We start from the raw sequence: 17,052 nt of genomic DNA on the forward strand, positions 1-17,052 counted from the left end.
GACTGGGTCAATCACGTCCAAGAGCAGAGTTTCTGAAACCGCTCAGGAACTGTAAATTTTCACTTTCGTCTCTTCCCAAATTCAATCCAGACAAAGGTATTAAAACAAAACCAATTAAGGTACTGTAAACATAAAATTCAGGCTGGATAAGGGACTGAAAACTGTTAAGTGAGAAGATAGAAAACACATTTCAACAGAAGACTTTCTAAAGTGAGTCCTGGTAGCCAATCACAAGGCCCAACAACTTACTTAATTCACGGCGCGGAATTTGAAGATTCGGACCAATCAGGAGGACGTTGCCTTTATAAATAAGAGTCGGCGCAAAAGCACTTTCAGTTGTAAACCGTGTTTGCAATCTCTCGTTATGGCCCGCACGAAGCAAACAGCGCGCAAGTCGACGGGCGGCAAGGCCCCGCGCAAGCAGCTGGCTACCAAGGCGGCCCGCAAGAGCGCGCCGGCCACCGGCGGCGTCAAGAAGCCGCACCGCTACCGGCCCGGCACGGTGGCCCTGCGCGAGATCCGGCGCTACCAGAAGTCCACCGAGCTGCTGATCCGCAAGCTGCCGTTCCAGCGGCTGGTGCGCGAGATCGCGCAGGACTTCAAGACCGACCTGCGCTTCCAGAGCTCGGCCGTCATGGCGCTGCAGGAGGCGTGCGAGGCCTACCTGGTGGGGCTCTTCGAGGACACCAACCTGTGCGCCATCCACGCCAAGCGCGTCACCATCATGCCCAAGGACATCCAGCTGGCGCGCCGCATCCGCGGAGAGAGGGCGTAAGTTGTCACGGAGGAACGCATACTTTTAACACAAAGGCTCTTTTCAGAGCCACCTACAATTTCAGGCGGAAGAGCTGCGGCACAGTAGGATCTCCGCATTCCCCCTCCCCCCAGGGGTGGCGGCCTGTGCGCGTTTGCTGGCTGCCCACTTCCGGATCCCGGCCTCCACCCGAACACTCGCCAAACCTCGCGACCCTAACCGTGAGCAGGCAGTGTGTGCTCAGGCCGATTGCGCGGTGTTCCCCATCAGAGAGTGTTAGACAAGTCTCGGCTTTTCTTTGGAGTCGTCCGTATGGCTGAGTGTATTTAAAGGGGCTCATAAGGCCGCCTTGGCTTTGAGTACTTTAAGCTGAACTGCACAATAACGTGCGGCAAGTTACAATGTATCAGTCCTGCCCACAATAGCTCCTGGTTTGGGGAATCTACAGAGCGTGCTGTCAACCGGACCGCAGCTCGCCAGGGCCAGTCTCCGAGGGCGGCCGTGAGTGAGACATTTAGACGGGCGTCTTAACACGTCATTAAGACAACTTGCCGGGAATCCAGGCAAGGATATCCACATTTCATTCTGACAGGAAAAAGGACGGATCCTTGAGCAACCCAGAAGGCGTCCTAGGGGTTTACAGTGTTTGCTGGGGCGTGCGGTCGCTGAAGCTCAGCAGCCCGCGCGGAGAGGTGCGTGAGAGCAGCTGGGTGGCCGTCCATTTCTTGACTGAGCAGTCCACCCTGTGGTAGTGGTAGGCAGCCTTTCTGTACTGGAGGTAGATCTGGCCCCTCAAGCCTGGGTGCCACAGAATTTCCAGAGTTCAGCTGGGAGCAGCACTAGCAGCCCCGGGGGCAGCAGCCTGCCTGGCACAGCGGGACCCCGCACGACTGTACCAAACGCGGGGCCTGGACCAGTAGCTAAGGATATTCACACCAGGAATTCAGAGCTTGTGGCCGCTCATACCGGAAAACGCAACACTGAGCCCCATGCGTCTGCACCTTCGTTGTGTGAGAATCATGGTGTAGTCAGTCATTAGGGCAGAACCCAGCCCTGGCACAGGTGGTGGTGCATAACCTGTTATTAATCCTCGAAGAACCAAGGAGGCAACAGCTCCCAACGTTTCCTCCAACAAATTCAGAATCCTATGATAAACCCTAGAGCCTCGGAGGATTTGTACGTGAGTCAGGTTTTACCGACGTGAGTCAGGTTTTACCGACGTGAGTCGGGGGGAGCTCCTAGCCTCATCCCAGGGTTTATCCCTCGCTGTGGGGATTACTAAATACTGGACGCTTTTTGGGAACTATATGAACAGCTCTGGACATCAGTGAAAACACAAGTCCCACAACAGGAACCACAGGACGGGCATACCAGCAGTTTCTTCGACAAACGTTGGAGGCTCTTGGTGGGATAAATCCTTAGCCACAGAGCCCAGAAGTCAGATTTCGGAAACAACTGAACGTGTTGCTTGATGCAATATTTTGGAATCTTAAGTAAACTTATAAATGGTAAGAGCAACACCATGTGATTTCTTTGTGACTATTGAAAGGGTTATAAGGCTCTCAGTCATCACTGCAGTACTTTTGTGTCTTAAAAGTAATTTTAAGGTGGAAAGTAGGAAACAAAACAAAACAAAACTGGCAGGGGTGGGGTGAGGGGGGGACACAAAACAAAAATGTTGTACCTGAAAGTTCATAACAGCTTTATTTGCAATAGCCTTAATTAAAAACAACTTAATATCTTTCAATGGACGAATGGTTAAATAAATTTTCATGCATCCATGCGTGGAATCCTACTCAGCAACAAAAAGGGAGGCTAGTGATACATGCAACAACCCGGATGGATCTCAAGGGCATCATGCTTAGTGAAAAAAAACTGTTAGGGAGGAAAATTTTCCTCTACCCTTGTAGGTTCTTTGGCTGTAAATTGATATAAAAACAGTAACAGGAGACAAATCTAATTCTGTGTGTATGGGAGCCCCATAAGAATGTGAGACCCAAGGATAAGTCTGTTGGTAGAGATTTTATGCCACCCTGAGCTAAAGAATGAGATAGGGACCTGGGCCTTCAAAGGGAGAGAGGGCAACCTACAGACAGGCCTTTCAGATAAAAAGTTATCTCTGGTAATAGCGTTCTTTCTGGGCCAGGGCCCCCATCTAAAATTTTTTAGGTAGTTAAGGAGAGGTAAAATTTTTCTTGAGTTTGCTGAGTCTTGATTGCCTTCAGTTCAAAATAATCCACATGCCAAAGCAGCACATTTTGGGGTCACATATTTTGCTCCCCCTCAAAGTCGTTTTCGAAAGGTTACATATTATATTATTCATTTATATAACATTCTCAAAATGACAAAGCCAGAGAGGGATAACAGATTGATGATTGCCACAGGACAGGGGAGACGTGTATGGATGTAATATAAAGGGGTAACAAGGAGTTCCTTGGTGATGTTGGAAAAGTGCCGTACCAGCATTGCAGTGGTATTTACGTGAATCTATATACGTGGGGTAAAATTGCATCGGGCTACACACACACACAAAGACAAATGAGTGCCTGGTAAAACCGATGAGAGTTGAAAAGGCCTGTAGTTTAGTTAACAGTGTTTTGCCCATATCAATTACCTGGCTTTGATGTTGCAATATACGGTAGCTATGTGGGATGTGACCATTAGTGGAAATTGGTTCAAGGGGCTCTAAGTACTACTGCGGCAACTTCTTGTGAATCCAGTTACTGCAAAATAACAAGGCAAAAAAACAAAAACAAAAACAAACCCCCAAAACAGCTGTGACAATTTTTTTTTTTAGCAATTCCTACTTTGCATTGCTTGGGATCCCACGGTTTGTTTTAGAAATCGATGTGATTTTTTCCCACCACAAACAGCAGTTTTTTGCTTTCTTCTGGCTGTTCTAGTGGTGACATGTCCATCGGGTTGATGTTTGATTCATTTATGTTGTACGTGATGTTTTAGATATTGCTACCCTTACCTCAAAAGTAAATAGAGCTTCAGAATTTGATATTCCTAATCTCAAATTTTCTGATGGTGTGCCCGGCCGGCTAATCCCAACACTACTTGGTACATCATAAGTACCAAATAAAAATCACTTCTTATTTAAAATTTCTATTTATTCTAAGGACATCATTTATATTTTCTTAAAGCTAAGCTCTTACGTAACTAGCTTAACTCACATATTTTTCATTAGAGTTCATGACAGCTTTGCTTGTGTTCCCCGCACTAAGCCCGGAAAAGGGCTCTCCACCTTCTGTCCTCCCTATGAGAAGCACAGGGCCTTAGTCCCTGACAATTTACATTCTTTTCCTCTGCAACCCTTTTTGTTTAAATATATATGCTTAATTTGTATAGATAGAGCACACTGTGCATACTAGTGTTACATTGGAAATGTTTTCGAATCCTTCCATGCTCTTCAGTCTTGTATTATAAATACTTTGGGTTTAAGCAGAGGGTTCCTGGCGATATGAATTCATTGTTCATGAACTAGATGCCAGTCATTTTGCTTCTAATAACTCACCAACAAGTACTCTTCCTTCTCACGGCCAGGCTACCAAAAATCAGGTAGATCAGCAAACATGTTCAATGTTACAGTTTGAAAGAGGCCACTCGCTGACCCCAAACCTGAAGCCTGGCCTGGTTGCTCCCCAATATATTTACAAATTCCTCTGTTTCTTGGGATTTGGGCTTGTTTAAATTCCAGTGTGGCCAACGACCCAAGAATATATATGGGAAAGATAAATCTTTAAACACATGTACGTATGTATGAAGGAGGTCGTTTCTTTTGTGTACATGTCTGAAGCTTGTGTTTAGAGGTTCTTATTTTCTAAATACCAGTAAATCTCCCCACCCCGTGTCTATTTGAGGCCGTAGAAGCAAGGAGCGAGGACTCCGAACGATTTCCTAACTTTTCTGGTGTTTTAGTTTTCACAAAGTTCTGCACAATTGTTACAAAAGGGGCTGCTGGGGGCTGGTATTAAGGTCCTTGGACTGTAATACCCAGTGACTGCTTACTGTGGCCGCGGCAAGGGCGGGAAGGGCCTGGGCAAGGGGGGCGCCAAGCGCCACCGCAAGGTGCTACGCGACAACATCCAGGGCATCACCAAGCCCGCCATCCGGCGGCTGGCCCGGCGCGGCGGCGTCAAGCGCATCTCCGGCCTCATCTACGAGGAGACCCGCGGGGTGCTCAAGGTGTTCCTGGAGAACGTGATCCGGGACGCCGTCACCTACACGGAGCACGCCAAGCGCAAGACGGTCACGGCCATGGACGTGGTCTACGCGCTCAAGCGCCAGGGCCGCACCCTCTACGGCTTCGGGGGCTGAGCCTCACCCAAGTCCTCACATCCAAACCAACCAAAGGCACCTTTCAGGGCCGCCTGCTCTTTGTACGAGGGAGCTCTCACTCGCCGCTGGGTGCTGAGCTGTGGGGGTGGCCTGGTACAAACGTCGAAAGTTCATGGGCACAACTGTCGCTCATGCAGTTAGGTCTTCACATCAGCTGCTCCGAGTGTAACATCGGACACTCTCCGGATCGGCAGGCGGGAAGCGGTTAAATTTGGCGATACAGCAGGTAGTGTGACACGGTGGGTTAGACAGGTTCCTAGATGAGGGAGATTTGGGGGCTGCCGCCAGACGGCGCGGATCTGACCTCAGCGCGGCCTCTTCCAGGCGGCTGCGCCAAAGCACCACAAAGCGCACTGCAGTGTTCTCCCGAGAGTTAGTGCTTGTTTTTTTCAGTACATTTGCGTGTGCGTGTGCGTGTGCGTGTGTGTGTGTGTGTAGGCGGGGTCTCCCAGCCACATTATGTTCTGCCTGGTCAGATCTGTTAGTTCTAGAATAAACAGTAATGAGCATAACCCTTAGCATACGCCACGTTGAATGCATTCATCCCACAGAATTTTTGTCCTACGTCAAACCTATTTTTGACGAGCTGGTCAAAGATGATCAATGCTAAAATCTTTGGAAAAAAAGCTGGGGAACACTAGATTCAAATGGTGTCAAAGTATCTTCAAACAATGTTATTTGCAAAGGGAAAAAAATATCTTTGCAGTGGAGCGATGCCTCCCGGCCCTCCACCGCGTGTTCGCTGAGCGTTCTAATTTAGCACAACTACAAGTACCTGACCACCTGCGTGCCTTCCCTTGTGCAATATACATATGGACCATCACGTTTGACAAAGGTGTAAGCATCTAATCATGCCTCCAGCTACTGTTTCCAGAGAGTACAGGGGATAACGGAGCCAGGGAAACGCCGTCACAAGGGGAAAACATCAAATCAGAACGTGGGACATAATACAATTAGTTTGGTTTCTCCCAAAAGCCAGTCATAACAAAAAGGTGGAGGAGTGTCCAGATTAAAAGAGCCTCAAGTAACAGAGCACTGAACAAGATGTGCTGATTGGATCCCGGCCCTCTAGAGAGAGCTATAAAGGCCATTACGGAGGCGAATGGGGAAGCTTGAACGCAGACTGGATATTAGATCACTTTATGAATTAGTTTCTTTCTTCCTTTTTTTTTTTTGGTTTGATAATGTTGAGATTATATGGAGAATTCCCTTATTCTTAGGAGTTAGACACTGAAATATTCAGGGGTTCAATCCTCATGATGTCTGCAATCTACTTTTTAAATGGCTGAGCAAAATACATATATAGACATATACACAAAAGTGGTAAATTGTGCTCAGTTCTGGAATCTAGGTGCTGGTTATAAAGATAATCGATCAGCCCACCTTTTATCTTTTTTTGTGTTTGAATATTCTTATAATAAAAATTGGGGAAAAATAGAACAGGTGACAAAATGTGTTGGAAACTGATGTGTGTCATTAGGAGAGGTTGTCGAACGGGTAAGTGTAAAAAAGGCCTGTCTTCACGCTGAGAGGGGACAGGAGCAGCAGGACCCTCGGCCCCATGATGTGTGTCAGAAGCACGGGTCTCATTCCCCTTGTGCCGACTCCTTGATCAGAAGTTGGCCAGAGGGCAAGGACATGGAACAGGTCAGTCTGGGCCACATTGGCAAAGAGTAGGACAACCACCAGAGTCAAGATCCAGGGGGACAATGAGTAGTTAAATGCCACGGACACTGGGAAAGAATTTCTGAAGAAGGAGGCCCAGCAGTTGCCTGAGGGAGGAAGGCCCCTCCCGTCAGCTGAAAACCTGGGGAGCAGCCTGCTTACTTCACTTCGTTGCTTTGGGATGTGGTGACAGTCCATGCGCTTTGTGCTGTCAACGTTCAGTCAAGGTCACGACAGGACAGATAGCCCCTCACACTGGGCAATAGGAGGAGCTTTTTTCTTTTTTCTTTTTTTAAAGATTTTATTTATTTATTTATTTATTTTAAAAAAGATTTTATTTATTTATTTATTAGACAGAGAGAGACAGCCAGCGAGAGAGGGAACACAAGCAGGGGGAGTGGGAGAGGGAGAAGCAGGCTCCCAGCAGAGCGGGGAACCTGATGCGGGGCTCGATCCCAGGACCCCAGGATCACGCCCTGAGCTGGAGGCAGATGCTTAACGACTGAGCCATCCAGGTGCCCCAGGAGGAGCGTTTCCTAAAGAAGCTATTTGCAAACTGAGTGCAGGATACAGAAACCCCAAGAAATTGTGCCTCACCCTAGGCCTGGTCCGTGGGGCAGCTTATCCCCTACAAGCCTGACTGGGCCAGGGAAGCAGTTAAGGGAGCTGCATGGAGAGGGATCCACAGCAGGTGCTGCTGAGGCTTTGAGAGAGGGGTGCAAGCAGCCTGTGGGGACCCCTGGAGGGGAGACTGGGGAGTAAACACTCACAACACCCATCTCTCCTTTCCTCCCATACCCTACAGGTGGTTTTCATTGACTGAACCCAACCAGAGGTAACACATTGGTGGGATCCATACAGGGGAGCCCCATGTGGCCTAGGGCCAGGGGAGAAGGTAGAACAAAGTCTGGAGGGCCAACTGGAAGATACCCAGTACAGTTATGTTTGAAGTAGACCATCTCCATGTTTTATAAAATGAATGTTCCAGAAAGTTATCTGTTCCTATGACACGCTTTCTTTGGGAAGATTTAAAATTCTTTGTCTTGTCCCTGGAAGCAGCTTGTAGGGATGATGTCATAGTTTAAACCATTCATAGACCACATAGGACTTTATAAACTATTATAAACAACTTACTGCATATACCCAATTCCACAGAATTAAATATTTACTCTCTAAATCTATGCATTTTGAGTTTAGAGTGATGTATATTTGGCATTTGGCTTTCCCTGTGAAAAGTTGAAACCTGACAAAGTAATCATGTGTTTTAAGTTTAAAAACAAAACAAACAAAAAAAAGAGGACACAACAAAGCTTTTTAAAAATAGATGTTAATTCAAGGTTGCATTTAAAACTTTTAAAAGCTTTTCAGTTCACTTTCCCATCGGCCCCAGTATATTTTGGGCCCTTATATAATATGACAGGGTTTAAACAGCAGATGAGCCAGAGTGACTGGCTTAGAATTATGGCTCTAACACTTATTGGTTGTGTAATAAGTCACATAACGTCTCTGTGCCTGAGTGACCTCATCTGTCAAATGGGGATGATGATTCTTTCCCCACAGGGTTGTTGGGAGGGTTTTGGAGTCAAACAGACATGGCTTGAATCTTGGCTTCTCTCTTTTTCTGGTCTGAGATCTTGGAAAGTGTAACACTTGGAGAGTATAAAAAGTAGTAAGTCCCTAAAGTAGTGGTTTTGGGTATTACACAGTGTTTGAGAGTTGGGTTTTTATCTCTAAACCTTAGTTTAACCCATGTGAGGGAGAGATGTTGATTACCAGCAATTTTAAATGAATTTTCTTCTTATGTTTTTCTTCTCAAACCCCAAAGCATCTTCAGTTCTTCAAGAAAGGGAGAGAAAAAGAGAGTTTTGAATCGCGACAGGGTTCTTCTAGCTGCTACCGCGCTCGGGAGAGTGTGGCCAGTCTGCGGACAAGCACACGACGAGCTCAGGTCTCCAGGACAGGCAACACGCACGGACCCCTCTGTTCTCTGCCTTCCCACCTGCTTTTTCCTAACTTGGCCACCCTCACATCGTTCAGTGGAATGGCTACCTGGCTTTTCCATCCCCTGGAGTCTTAATCCTCCTCTCCGTAGTTTCTGTCACTCCCCACTATAGACCGAAGTGGGTTCCTGGGACCCTTGTGTTATGCGTGTGACAGAACAGATTTTTCCCTTCTTTTCTTCTAGTTCTTTGGCTGGTTGAATATTTGAACTTCTGTAAGACAGACTAACAGAAGCACCACAAATTTTGTACATGCGGGAGCCCCCCAACACGAGATTCCCTGGCAGTCAGGTAATCGCGGTGTGTATGTATCATCTTGAGCTAAGGAGGAGGGGGCCGGGCTCTGGGGCTTCAAGGGGAAGAGCGGACGTTTGGTGGATAGATGTCTCCACGGGGCAGAGAGTCTCAGACACGGAACTTTCCTCTGTAATAGCCCGGAGCGGCTGTGAGGCTTTTTAGCCTCATCACCGATTTTGTCCTGGTTTCTCAACAAGTGCTTAGGCCCTCGGGGGAGTGGGCTCAATTCAAACCGCACCCCAGTGAATTTCTAAGTAAGAATGCTAATGCATAAGCCTAACGTGGATGTGATGTCGGGAGTTGTGGCCTCCAAGAGCGGAGGACTTTTTACAAGAGCTGTGAGAGCGATTAAGTGCCTTGTCTAAGGTTTCCTTGTCGGGTTTTCTGAGAGAAGCCTGGGGTCTCTTTACTAAGTGGCTCTGAGCTGGTAACCATCCGTTTGTTTACAGGTTGTGGTTGAATTGGACTAATAGTAAGGGTTTAAAACTGGTGTTTCTCCAAAGCTGGTGGTTTCCCTCTTCCCTGCCGTGTGCGCTGCACTGCGATCCTCCGAGGCGGGCTCGATCATGCTGTGATCGCAACATTGCAGGCCGGAGACATTAAGAGGCCAAGCAGTGGGGTCTCCTCTAGGGCTATGACCTCTATTTTTATTCGGCGCATGCCAGGTGTCCGGCACTGTGCTGCGGACCCGTGAGAGGAGACGGATAATGTCCAAGGGCACAGAGATGGTAATTGCAGAGGCTGAACAGTGCTGTGAAAGGAAGAAATGCACGGTGGCGAGGGACCACGGCTTAGAGCATCCTGCAGATGCCGAGGATTTTGGATTTTCTTCACAAGGAGAAGGAACATGATCTGGTTTAGGTTTCATGTGTCCAAAGATTCACTCTGGAGACGCGACCTCTGTCCTTTAGTGGAGGTCGGACGGATGTCGTGCCGAGCAGTGCGGAGGCTGCTGCAGACGGCCGGGCGAGAGCCGAATCGGCCTTCGATGACGGTGGAGGTGGTGAGGGGACAGTGGGGAGAGACTGGTTTTCACTCTAGGATTGTTTTACTCGGGGGGCCAACTAATCCTTAGACCCATTGCATCCTTTCCCACTCAACAATGCTGCCTACCCATTGACAAGTTCTTTTGTCTCCTTTTAAAAGAAACCTATCAGGGGCGCCTGGGTGGCTCAGTCAGTGAAGCATCTGACTTTGGCTCAGGTCATGATCCCGGGGTTCTGGGGTCAAGCCCCGCATCGGGCTCCCTGCGTGGTGGGAAGTCTGCTTCTCCCTCTCCCTCTGTCCTTGCTCACACACACTTTCTTTCTCATATAAATAAATAAAAATCTTAAAAAAAAAATAATAAAAGAAACCTATCAGTCTTCCAGCAACCTTGGTCCCCCCACTGTTGTGACAAGAAGGACGCACGAATTCATTCTGCATCGTCTTTTACGTCAGCGCACTTTAAGTCATCGCCTCCTGTTAGAGGGGCGTCCTGGCTCTGTTCCCGGGGTTCAGGCGAAGTCTGAGCTATGAAGGGAAACTTGTACCTGACGGAATTTGTACAAGTCTGAATGACTGAAAGAGGATAGGTCACCCTGCCTACGCACAGTGTTGTGAGGACCTGATTAAGTGCTTTGTGCACACATCGTGAACTTCAAAGTGGTCACTTTAAAGTGTTCTGAAGTATTTACTGTGACCAAGCATTCCACCCCAATGAAAGCCTTATTATCTGAAGGAATTTACCTAATAAAGAGCCAGGGATTTACAGCAATGACTAATCCTTGGTTCTTTTTTCTTTTCTTTTCTTTTTCTTTCTTTCTTTCTTTTTTTAAATTTCTCCCCCCCTTTTTAAAAAAGATTTTATTTATTTATTTGACACAGAGAGAGAGAGCACAAGCAGGGGCAGCAGCAGACAGAGGGAGAGGGAGAAACAAGCTCCTGGCTGAGTAGGGAGCCCGACGTGGGGCTCAATATGGGGCTCGATCCCAGAACCCTGGGGTCATGACCTGAGCCGAAAGCAACTTTAACCAACTGAGCCACCCAGGCGCCCCAACTATGGTTGGTTCCTAATTGTTTACATACAACTTTGGGACTGCGACATGACATTTTGAATTGATGCCAATTGGGGCCTGTGAATCCTTTGGGCAATGATCGGATTCACTAATGCTGGGAGTACAAAACGTGTTCTGTCTGTCCAGTCTTATTTTATCCTCATAACAGCTTGGCCAGCACCTATGCCCCCATCTAGAGATGAGAAAGTGAGGCTGAGAAGTTAAGCAGACCATCTGGACTGTCCGAGATTAAATACTGAGAAAGGTAAACGCAGGTAGTCGATCCAGGGCCTATAGGAGGAAAAGTCCATGGTCTTTCTTCTCTAGCATCCTGCTTCATTTTCAATAGTTATCCATTTATGCCTGCTCTACCCTTTTCTCTTAATAGCACATCTGTCCTCCTACCAACAATTTGGGGACTAGCTGCTCCCTTAGGGCATGTGATTCTGGTTAGGCCGCCCTCATGGCAGGCCGATAGATTGGGCCCCCCGCAGTCAGAAGATGGTGCAGTCACATAGCGATGATCTACGTTGTGACTTTCTCTTGTTCCATATATATATATATATATTTCTTTTTTTTCATTTGAGACAGGGTTGTGGGGGAGGGGCAGAGGGAGAGGATCTCAAGCAGACTCCCTGCTGAGCATGCAGCCAGATGCAGGACTGGATCCCAGGACCCTGAGATCAAGACCTGAGCTGAAATCAGAAGGCAGACGCTTAACCCCCTGAGCCACCCAGGGGCCCCTGTGCCACGTATATTTACCGTATTTGTCCGTCATTTGGTTTTTCTGGCTTGTGAAGTTCCTGAACAAGTTTTTTGTTCAGCTTCTATATCATTTCCCACTTTCTGTTATTGATTTAAACAGGTTCTGATTAATATTCTGGACCCCAGCACTTCGTCAGTTTTATATCTTTTTCAGTTTTGTGACTTCTATTTTTGATCTTTACATGATTGCCTATATAAACTGAACCCCTTGTGTTTAATACAGTCACATTTACCCATCTTTTACTTTCTCTCTTTTTTCTGTCTTATTTTACAAACCTTCTTCTCTAATCCAAGGTCACGATGATATTTACTTATGCTGTTTTCTAGGAATTTATGTTTTGCCTTTCACGTTTCAGTCAGTCTTTAGTCATCTCAGGGTGAAGTTTTAATTTCATGCGTTTTTCCACGTGGATATCCAGCTTTCCAAGCATCATTTACAGAAGACATCGTATTTCCTGCAGGTCTGTTATGCCTCCTCTACCCCATGCTGAGCGCTCCCAGGTGGGAGGGTTTCTGGGGTCTCTACTACATTCCGGTGGCCTTCTTGTCCGGACTTTTACCAATACAATATATTGTTTTTTCACCATGATGCCTCAATGATCTAGGAGCAGGGTCCACCTCATTGCTTGTCACATAGGAGATTAAATGTTGATTTGATTAAGAATCTAAAGTAATCCATAATTAAAATAATTATGCCTTTTACTCTGGGAACTAGGCTTTACTATGGCAAATGTAGGTTAAGTTCCCAGGTAACACCTCAAGTCACATTCTCACCATATGGCAAGGGGAGGCCAAGGTTACGTCAGTTAGGCTCTACCAGTCTTGTACTCGTTTCCTGCGGCTTCTCTATCAAATCAACACAGATTCAGTTGCTTAAAAAACATCCTGAAATTTACTAAGCTTACACTTCTGGAGGTTGGAAGTTCAAAATGGGTCTGTGGAGCTACGTGAGGGTGTAGGACTGCATTTCTTTCCAAAGATCTAGAGGAGATTTTTTTTTTCCTTTTGCAGCTTCTAAAAATCACCCACATTCCTTGGTGCGCAGTCCCTTCCTGTGTCTGCCAAGCACATTGCTTCCGTCACTTCCATGGTCACTTCTCTGACTCTCATGCCTCCTTTCATAAGGATCACGGGTTCACCTGTATGATCTGGAATCATCCCCTCGCCTCCACACCCTCCATTTCATTCCATCTGCAAAGTCCTTTTCAGTGAGGTAACATATTCACAGACTGTGGGGATTAGGATGCGAGCATCTCTGTCAGGTGGGCTGGGCTGGGTATTCGGTCTGCCACGGCCGCAACAAGGGCTGAAGGCTTTCTGCGTCTGTGGGGGGTCAGAGCATGCCACCTCAGTACATGCCGCTTCGAGATCGAAGACCAAATCCATTGGACTTGATAAGCAAAATATTATTTTCAGCTAAAGGCACTTGGAAAACACTAGATGCAAGAAGGGCACTCTGACCTTCCTTTTCTTTCCAAGCAGGAGGTAAAATTCCCATGTGAAAGGTGCCCCTCCCCGTCCTGGGAGGAAAGAACATTTTTCTCACCAGAGACAGGAACTGAGATGGTGAGAAATCTGTAAAAACAGACGTTGTTAAAATAACCCTTATCTTCCTTCAGCTTCCCTGTATCATTCTGGTCACTTCCATAATTTCGTCTCTTCATGCAACCTCGTCTGTAAGTACGCAGGCCTGGCCATGTCTTTGGGTCTTCATTTTCTTGTGAAGACTCCCATGCACATGGGAAGTAAAACTTGTATTTTTTCTCCTGATAATTTTACCTTCCCTACACATCACTGTTGGGAAGCAACTTGAAGGAACTAAAATACACAGACACTACCAGAAAGTATTTAAAACCATTTAATACCTTTTTTTTTTTTTAACTCAAAGTGCTTAGTTGCAACAAGAAAGGTGACTCTGGTTGATCAAACATTAAAGGTGATTTTTTAAAAAAGATTTTATTTATTTATTTGAGAGAGGATGCACAAGCAGGGGGAGCGGCAGGCAGAGAGAGGGAGAAGCAGGCTCCCAGAGGAGCAGGGACCCCGATGCAGGGTTCAATCCCAGGACCCTGGAATCATGACCTGAGCTGAAGGCAGATGCTTAACCCACTGAGCCCCCCAGGTGCCCTTAAAGGTGATGTTTTAAGGGGTAGATGACCGCGTCCTGGGGAGGGCTGTGGAACCAGGCCTGAAGACATTTCCAGGTACAAAACCCGAAACCAAGCTGCGAATCAGTCTGGTGCTGTGGTCACAGCTGCCACTGCTCAGCCCGTACTTGACCTCCTGGAAGCCATGGCTGCTGCTACCGCCAAAGTCTGGATGCTTCTGACAGCTTCTCTCCCAGCGGAAGTGAAGCTCCGGTCTCTGCTGTCTCATCCGGCAATTTTGAAGTCAAGTCTTTCGAAGGTGAGACTGACCCGTGGAGCCTGGCCACAGGTGTCCATTTTAGGCGGTAGGGAAGCTGACAGTTGCAGTTTGGAGGCCTGGGTGTGTGACGCCAGTTCAAACCTGGGAACTGCACACATTGATAAAGGACATAAACGTATGAGTAGCTTGCAAACTTTTTGTCCTCCAAGTCCCACAGTCAAAATAAAACAAAACAAAAACATATATACTTGAAACTAAAATTTTATGATGCGATATTTTCATTTATTATGTGAGATGGTACTTTGATATTTTCTATATATTATTATTATTATTTTTTTTAAGTCCACATCAATGGATACGATGTAGGAAAGATGTTAGGGCTTGAAGCCAATGGCCAAGAAAGAATTCTTGAGACATCTTTGGTGCAAAAAAAGTGATTTATTAAAGCACAGGGACAGGACCCATGGGCGGAAAGACCTATACCGAGGCCATGGGGAGTGGCCCATTATATACTTTCAAGTTGGGAGAGGGTTAGGGATAGCGTAAGTCTCTAGTTTCCAGGACCTAATTATTGTTACGAAAAGGTCATTTAGTACTGTTTAGTAAAAACTCAGTCATGAGACTCTTCTGATGTATATCAGTGGGTCATATGCTTGGGGGATGATTGCCAACACGTATCTTGCGGGGTAGAGAGAAAGGATCCTGGAGGTCAGGTTGAGATTGCCTTTTGCGCTTAGCAAAGCATTCACACCGAGGCAGCTGAGTCCCTAGAGAGGAATGTCACTCTGCCTGTTTCAAGAACTTGTGAAAGGGCTGTAAGCAGTAAGGAAATATAATTTTTCTTTTGCCTTTTTTTCCCACATCACATATAGGTAAATCCAAATTTTATTCAGAAGAGTAATCAATAACTCTGAATAAACATATCATTTTAACTCAGAGTAAATTAATCTGGATTAATTTGGATGATTAAATATTTTCATAAAAAATCTGTTGCAATAACTGGTTTTCATACTGTATAAGTGAATGTGCTAAAAACATAATACCATACATTCTTAGGAAAGTTAACCTTGTAGAAAAGATCAACCCTAGTTACAGAACTAAAGAAACAGTTTGGTTTTTTTTTTTTCAAGTAGGTGCCGACATCCAGCGTGGAGCCCAACATGGGGCTTGAACCCACAGCCTTGAGATCAAAATCCAAGCCAAGAATCGGATGCCCCCAGGCACCCCAAGAACTAGTTTCTTTGGCATCACACTTACACCAAATACGGACCCCCCCCCCCGCAAATTCTGCTAATCCCTCTTTTATTTTCTTTGTCTTATAACTCATGCCAGCAAAATAAAGCTTAGGAATTTATGGCAACATATGACTATTCCATTAAATAGTGATAGAAATCTGGCTCACTTCGATTACATTGGAGTCTAGGAAAGTGGCATTTTTGTGAGAAAATTTTGGGTAAAATTATCCTCTTTGAAAGGTGGACATTAAAATAAAGACCTGTGAGAACAAGAAACAGAAGGCATATTTATTTTATACCTATAGGTTGTGACTCATTAAATTACTTTTATCACAAATTAAGGGCTTACAATCTGTATCTAAAAGTCTGCAATAGTGCTTTGTAGCCAGAAGCCTGACATTTGTGTAAAGGAAAATGGTAAGAGAGGAAAAAGTTCTAGGGGAGCAGATAAAACTATTAAAGGAGAGGAATTTGTATAAAGGTTTACTCGTGGCCTTTGATAGTTTATTCATTCCATTGAATCATTTAGCCACTGCACAAATATTTACTAAGTGTTTAATAGGTGCTGGTAATTACCTGGGTCCTGAGAGTACCAAAATGAAGATGCTGTCCAAGCCCTCAAGGCATCTAGAGAGCTGTTGAGGAGTGTAGCAGCTCTGGAGTCCAACAGGGCACCCTAAAGCTGCGTTAGGTACACGTGTGGAGGGGCGCCTGGATGGCTCAGTCGTTAAGCGTCTGCCTTCAGCTCAGGGTATGATCCTGGTGTCCTGGGATCGAGCCCTGCATCAGGCTCCTCTCCTGGAAGCCTGCTTCTTGCTTGGGTTCCCTCTCTTGCCGTCTCTGTCAAATAAATAAATAAAATCTTAAAAAAAAAAAAAGTTACATGTGTGGAGCACATCTTTTGGAACGTCAGGAAGTCCTAGGCATTGATTTTGCCTGGGAGAATCAGGTGAAGTTTTCCAGAAGGAAACTCTTAAAGGAGTGAAGGGGATCAGGATCTGCCACCCCAAAACATGCCACTTCATATAAGCACCTATACGAAGCATAAGAATTAATTTTTGCTGAAGGCATTTGAGTTCCTGAAATCTTTCTTTACCTCAAAGCAGGTTCTCTCAAAAATAACTCAGTTGTCATGCCTCCCCTCCTCGGGAGCAACACTTGTCTCTTGTTGGAAATGAGAAGTTGGTACCACACCCGGACAGACTTTGTCATAAACTATCATATCTGCCATCTATTCTTTTAGGGCCCATTTATCTTTCCTAAAAGTCACTTGCTCTTCTGTAAGAGCCCTTCTTCCCTCCCTGCCCGTACTAAGTTAGGTACATAGCCTCGAACTCTAACTTCCACTTTGAGTTACTTATCGCTGAGCTCTTACGTGTGGCTGTGATGTGATGTGAGCTCTTACGTGTGGATGTGATGCACACACTAAGCTTGTTTGTTTTCCTCTTGTTAGGCTGTCTTTTCTTAGTCTCATTTACCGGACGCAGCCAGAGAACCTCAGAGCATTTTTATAAAACCTCCGAAGAGTTGAAGGTTCTTTGTGGACGAAGACACAGTGTATAGAAAGGATACTGTTGAGGAAAAGAAAG

At 46.1% G+C, this 17,052-nt stretch overlaps 1 protein-coding gene and 1 pseudogene across 1 annotated transcript; both read left to right on the top strand.

Annotated features, from left to right (window-relative positions):
- Positions 1–328: 328 nt before the first annotated feature.
- On the top strand, positions 329–2,376 carry LOC103665101 (histone H3.1). Its single transcript, XM_008693020.2, has one exon. The coding sequence runs from the start codon at positions 365–367 to the stop codon at positions 773–775; it is 411 nt and encodes a 136-aa protein (XP_008691242.1). The 5' UTR covers positions 329–364; the 3' UTR covers positions 776–2,376.
- A 217-nt stretch (positions 2,377–2,593) lies between these two features.
- LOC103665197 lies at positions 2,594–5,174 on the top strand (annotated as a pseudogene).
- Positions 5,175–17,052: the final 11,878 nt, after the last annotated feature.

This window comes from Ursus maritimus, unplaced genomic scaffold (genome assembly GCF_017311325.1).
Source record: "Ursus maritimus isolate PB19 unplaced genomic scaffold, ASM1731132v1 scaffold_30, whole genome shotgun sequence".
Lineage (NCBI taxonomy): Eukaryota > Metazoa > Chordata > Mammalia > Carnivora > Ursidae > Ursus > Ursus maritimus.

Coding starts and splice junctions, on each gene's coding strand:
- LOC103665101 (XM_008693020.2), top strand. CDS start 365: ATGGCCCGCACGAAGCAAACAGCGCGCAAGTCGACGGGCGGCAAGGCC.